A 6,474-nucleotide genomic window follows, 5' to 3' on the forward strand; every position below is an offset into this window, starting at 1 on the left:
GTTTTTCGAGACAGGGTTTCTCTGTGTAGCCCTGGCTGTCCTGGCACTTACTTTGTAGACCAGGCTGGCCTCGAACTCAGAAATCCGCCTGCCTCTGACTCTTGAGTGCTGGGATTAAAGCTGTGGGCCATCACTGCCCAGCTAACTTGAAAGAATTTAAAGCAGGTTCATCCTCAGGGCAGACAGAGGCCTGCTGCTACCTTGCTCTTGGTTTCATGAAACCTGAAACATGTGGGCTCCTTGGACATGCAAGAGTCACACCCTTGTTAAGTGTATGAGCACACAGGCCATGGCGTATGTGTGGAAGTCAGAGACATCTTGCAGGAGTCGGCTCTCTTTCTACCATGTGGATCCCAGGGGTTAGTTGAACTCTGGCTGTCAGTTGTGGCAGCAGGATCCAATGAACCATCTCACCAGGCCCCCAATCAGTCATTCTTTGTCGAAATGTTCGCTATTTAGTTTATTTGCAGTATTAACAGCACAGCATTTATAAACATACTTTATATAATCAGGTCTCCATTGCCCTTGCATACTGGGGGGCCAGAGAAGACCTACTCCCCCCAATATCTATAAACAGTCCAAGATTATGAGTTCATGAAAAATATGTTCTCTTCCTTCAGCAAGCAAAATTATTTATGAAGTAGTATGGTTCAGCAACAGGGAGCAAAAGGGAAGAAATTACTTCAAAGAAAGCGACAACTCCTTCCCTGGTGGAGCCCGTCATTGTACAGACATGAAATATTCATATCAGAACGGGCTACTTAGAGCTGCTACAACAGATACATTGCTCATAAGTTATGGGGAGTTAGAAGGCTCTCCTTGACACTGGCACTTGAAAAACCTCACATTCACATCAAACACATAATCTGCCTCTGAATTTCCTCAGTGTCCTGCACAAACCCTATTCTGGGTGTTGTTTGGTGCTGGCTACTAAACCTGGAGCCTTGAGGAGCACTGATTTTAAGTCAAACCACAGATCTGAAGTCATCTCCTTGAAGGACTTGACTCTTGGCCTTTATGAACATGCAATTTTATAAGGAACAAATCAGGACCACTAGCTATTTGTTCTTCAGTCATATACAGCCCAGGCTGGCCTTGAACTCACGACATGCCCATCTCTTTCCACTAAATGCTGTGATTATAGGCAAGTACCACCATGCCCAGCTCAGATCAGCCAAGCCACTCTACTGTCTAAGAACGATATGCAACAGATTAGCATCTTGCTCAATTGGTGGGATAAAGTTTTCTCAGGTGAAAACTTTTTGTGTTCAAGACAGATTTCAAAGGGGGACTTGGTTAGAAAACCTTTAAGGCACCCACCCTCACATAGGTAGAAGCTGGTTTTTCCAGGCTGATGCATGAAAAATACTTAGTAAGTAGGGTGTGGAAGCACCAAAGACTGAGAGGTGCTCCCCGGGCATGGAAGACCATTTCTTAATCATTGGAGTCTTGTGGCTCACTACTGTCAGGGACACAGGTGATATTCTGTACCAGGTAGGCATCCAGATCCCGACACCGGTAGCTGGATAGACTGTCCAACACCCAGTCCCACATCACTAGACGTGCCTTGCACAGCTGCCCAATATCTGCAGACAGAAACAAGCAGAGACTGGTGTTAAGTCATCCTTCTAGACGAGACTCCAACCAACCCATTCTAAGATCTGAGTATATAAGTTCTTAGGGCTAAGCAGGTACTCAGAAATAACACGTTAGGACCTTATTCAAAAGCCAATGGAACAAGCGTGGTAAAAGCCCAGACTAAAATAATACGAACTTCAACCTGTTTTAGGAAAAGCCACGAGAGAGCAGATGGTGTGGAGGAATATCTTAAGTGAAAAGACAAAATATCATAAACATGATCACTTGTGTGTAAATGTACATGTATGTACACACATCCAAGCGTGTATTACTTTATAGCTCTGGTAGACCTTGAACTTGACCTGTAGAGCAGACTGCACTTAAGCTGGCAGAGATCCAACTGTTCTCCCAAATGCTGAGATTAACAGTGTGTACCAGCACATCTGGTCTCATACAGTACTTTTATAATACAAAACAACAAAAGCATCAGAAAGACAGTTCAGTGGTAAAGACCCTTGTAGAGCCTGACGATCTGAGTCGACCCCTAGGATCCATTCACACAGTGGACTCAGACTATCAACTCCTTCAATTTATTTTTTAATTTCTACAAATATACACTTAAAAGTAAACAAACAGGCATGCACACACATATATACACACACATACTGAAGATTTTCTTTTTCTCTTTTTTAAATTATTTACCCATTTTATGTACATCAGTGTTTTGTCTGTATGTATATCTGTTTCAGGGCATTGGATCCCTGGAACTAGAATTACAGACAGTTGTGAGTTGCTATATACTAGCTAGAGATTAAACCCCGGTCCTCTGGAAGAGCAGCTAATGCTCTTAACCACGGACCCATCTCTCCAGCCTGCCTTCTCTTTTAAATTTACTTATTTTTATTTTACACGCATTGGTGTTTTGCCTGCATGTATGTCTGTCTGTATGAGTGTCAGATCTTGGAGTTATAGACAGTTGTGAGCCACCATGTGGTTGCTGGGAATTGAACCCAGGACCTCTGAAGAGCAGTCAGTGCTCTTGACCACTGAGCCATCTCTCCAGCCCCATCATAAAGATCTTTTAATAGACATTTTAGTTGTTCATTCATGCAAACATTAAAAATAGGCTGAGCCGGGCGGTAGTGGCGCACGCCTTTAATCCCAGCACTCGGGAGGCAGAGGCAGGTGGATTTCTGAGTTCGAGGCCAGCCTGGTCTACAGAGTGATTTCCAGGACAGCCAGGGCTACACAGAGAAACCCTGTCTCGAAAAACCAAAAAAAAAAAAAAAAAAAAAAAAAAAAAAAAAAAGCTGAAAGCTGGGTAGTGGTCGCACATGCCTTTGATCCCAGCAATCAGGAGGAAGAGGCATATGAATCAGTAAGTTTGAGGCCAACTTGGTCTACACAGTGAGTTCCAGGACAGTCAGGGCTACACAGAGAAACCCTGTCTCAGAAAAACCAAAACCTCAAAACAATCAACAAATCTCATAGAAACATTGAGTGCAGTTGGGGCACCCCTATAATCTCAGCACTTTCAAGGCTGAGGCAGAAAGATCACCAACTATTTGAGACCAGGATGTATTACATAGCAGGCCAACCAAAACCCAAGACAACAAACAGGCCACTCATGGTGACAGTACTCAGGAAGCAGAGGCTGGTGGATCTCTGCGTTCTAAGACATGACCTTGTCTCAAAATCAAACCAAACCAAAAACAACAACAACAAAACAACCAACCAAACAAAAAACCCCAAACAAGAAAAGCAGCGAGAATTGTATTAGTCAGGTAATAACCAGCTAACTAACTAGTCGGGAATCAAACCCACCCAACAGGACCTCACATGATCTAAGAGTACAGCACATGGAGAAACTTTACCCGGGCAGTTGCTGTCTTCTGTCCAGGCGCTTGGCTGCACGATCACAACTGCATGAGCACCCTGCGTACCCAGAAAGGAAAAAGCATTTAGTGCCAAAGCAGGGCTTCTGGGAAAGTCATGTCCACTTTTACACGGTTAAAAGGGTTAGAAGGAAAAGACCTCCTTCGATACATTCAATGCTTACAGTTCCCAAGCCTTTACTCACAGACGGGTCTTCTGCTACAGTGCCAAGGGTAGAGAAAGCCCTCTGGGATACTTTGGGGGACTTGTTTAATGGAAGGACAGTGTTTTCCTCTCCTTAAGGCCCCACTGTGATACTCACTGTGTCATGGGTGAGCGATGGAAGCTCCTTCACCACGGAAGCCCCACACAGCTGCAGCATCCTCTCCAGCTCATCTACACAGCACAGATGTAAAATCACCATAGAGACCCACATCTACTCCCGGTGCCCTCTACAGTCTCCCCTGGAGCAAACCTCAGTCTTTTTGTTTTTTGTTTAACCTCAGGGAGCTGTGTTTTTTTTTTGAAGGATAGAAAAACCCTAAAATCAGTATGACTTAAGTCAATCTGCCGCTGGTGTAGCTGCTGCTACTTTTGGTTATTAGTCTCCATGAAGCCACGTGGTAGATAAGGAAGGCCTCATGGTCTTCCAAATGAAACATGTTGAAAAAGAGGACTGAATTTCTAATAATTTGCTCAATTGTTAGACACTATGTGAAAAACCCAGTCTTTTTCCTTTGCTGCTACATTCTAGTTTGCTATTGGTAACTGACAATCATGGCCCTTGAGAGCACCTTTCTTGATGGTAATTATTCTAAATGTCAAAGACCGGAAGATATTTTATCCAGTGGGAAAAAGATACAGGTCACCCTGGCCAGAGATCCAGCATGTCATTAGGAAAGATCACATGTGAGCTAGGATCCACACATCTAGGGGATGAATCTCATAGGAAGTTGGGCCTCAGAATCAGCAGCACTGACTGACCAACCTTCTAGGCTTCTTTGGAGATGCTCAAAGCATCCTCCTACTGTTCTTGAAGGAACATCTGCTCATTCCCGGGAACTGTAGAGGTGCTGCCTGAACTGAGGCTACTGACTTAACCCCTCCTGCAGCGATACTCACTAGCGTCCCTGGCTTTCATTATATTAAAGTCTAAACACATAAAACATTGAGTGACACTTGAAACCTTCTAAAAATGCAATCAGTAACCAGTACAGAAGGAAACGAAGTGGCACTGCCAAGGTCCCTGGCTGTGGCTAGACACAGTGCAATGGTTCTCAACCTGTGGGTCACGACCTCTTGGGGGGGGGGTCCTACATCAAATATCCTGCACACTGGATATTTACATTATGACTCATAACACTAGCAAAATCAGTTATGAAGTAGCAGCGAAATAATTTTATGGTTGGGAGAGAAGGTCACCAAAGCATGAGGAAATAAATATGAGAACCACTGCTCCTAGGCTCCCCTCTCCTAAGTCACACAATTCCAGCCCCAGGAGGTGAAGGGAAGCAGAGAAAAAAGATGAGGGACCTTCACTTTGAAAGGAACTAACCACATCTATACAAGGACAGGGCCTTTGATATATGAGCCCAGAACCACAGCAGTCTTGCACTGGATCATTTAACCCATTCGAGGAGCTTCCATGTAGGTCGATGCTGTCTGTAATACGCTGCAGACTCCCAGGGTCTTACCTTTGGGCATGTTGGTGAAGGGCTCACAACAATAGACCTGTAGGCCCTTGAAGAGCTGCAAAGAGAGGAGAGTAAGTGATGGGGTGGAGAGAAACAGTTGTAATTTTTAAGTGTGTATGAGAGAGAGAGAGAGAGAGAGAGAGAGAACAAGAAAAGAGAAGATAAAGCACATGTATGCAGGTGTCTAAGGAGGTTGGAGGAATGAGGAATGCACCACATGTTCTGGAGCCGAGTTTATTGGCAGCTGTGAATTGGCCAATGTGGATTCTGGGAATCAAAGAAAGGTCTTCTGAATGAGCAGCAAGCACTAACCAATGAGCTACCCCTCCAGTCTCCCCTTTTTGTGAGACAAGATCTTACATAGGCCAAGTGGCCTCAAAACTTATAATGTAATGTAGGTTGGCCTTGAACCCCTGCCCCTCCTGCTTCCATCTAACAAATGCTGGGAATAGCACCACCAGAGTGTGGGTTTTTATAAGAAATACAGACACTCTCCATGCACAATGGAGAGACTATCAGTTGACAGTTTGTCCTCCTTCCCAGAGACAATCAGTTCAAGATTCTGAACTGATTTTATATTTTATTGAAATTTGTATTCAATTGATCTACATTCTAGAGTCATTAAAAAGAAAAAAAGCATATATGTCATATATGTCAAGAGCCAGTGGAGGCCAGAAGGAGTCAGATTTCCAGGTGCCAAGGCCTGAGTCATCTCTCTGGTCTCTGTAGTCATTCACTTCCCACCTTGTTATTAGTCCGGCCCAGGCTCATGCTGATGACTCTGGTCAGAGATGGGGAAAACAAAAGTAGAGACAACGAACACACAATACCCCCACCCCGTCCTTCTTTATGTTTAACAGGAAGAAATGCAGAGCTCTCTGGCTGAAGTGAGAGGACCACTCAGGCTTGTTACCCCGCCAGCAAGCGCCTGCTCTGTGAACATGCTCGTTTCACACACAGAGCATGCACGCTCCTAAGGGAACAAGGTAATTACAGTGCTCCTCAGTGCTGCCTGAAGGACTTTCTGTGATCCTGGAAATGTCCCGTAGCTGGTCTCGTAAGGCTGGAGGCTACATGTGGTTGTTGAACATCTGAAATATGGTGTGAGCGAGAAACTGTATTTCTCAACTTCCCTTTTCTTTTTAAAAAATATTTTTATTAATTTTATGTATGTGGTGTGCTATCTTCATGCACACCAGAAGAAAGGGCATCAGATCCCAATACAGATGGTTGTGAGTCACTATGTGGGTGCTGGGGATTGAACTCAGGACCTCTACAAGACTTGCCGGTGCTTTTTTTTTTTTTTTTTTTTTTTGAGACAGGGTTT

At 44.3% G+C, this 6,474-nt stretch overlaps 1 protein-coding gene across 1 annotated transcript in view; it reads right to left on the minus strand.

The window, feature by feature from the left end:
* Positions 1-445: 445 nt before the first annotated feature.
* Brca1 (BRCA1 DNA repair associated) overlaps positions 446-6,474 on the minus strand; it is a 61,771-nt gene continuing 55,742 nt past the window's right edge. Inside the window, exons 20-23 of the mRNA XM_021176032.1 lie at positions 5,148-5,202; positions 3,776-3,849; positions 3,453-3,513; positions 446-1,586 (exon numbers count right to left, since the gene is read on the minus strand). Of these exons, the coding sequence (XP_021031691.1) occupies positions 1,435-1,586; positions 3,453-3,513; positions 3,776-3,849; positions 5,148-5,202 (342 nt within the window). The 3' untranslated portion in view covers positions 446-1,434. The remainder of the gene's footprint in view (positions 1,587-3,452; positions 3,514-3,775; positions 3,850-5,147; positions 5,203-6,474) is intronic.

The sequence above is a fragment of the Mus caroli genome, chromosome 11, assembly GCF_900094665.2.
Source record: "Mus caroli chromosome 11, CAROLI_EIJ_v1.1, whole genome shotgun sequence".
Taxonomy (NCBI): domain Eukaryota; kingdom Metazoa; phylum Chordata; class Mammalia; order Rodentia; family Muridae; genus Mus; species Mus caroli.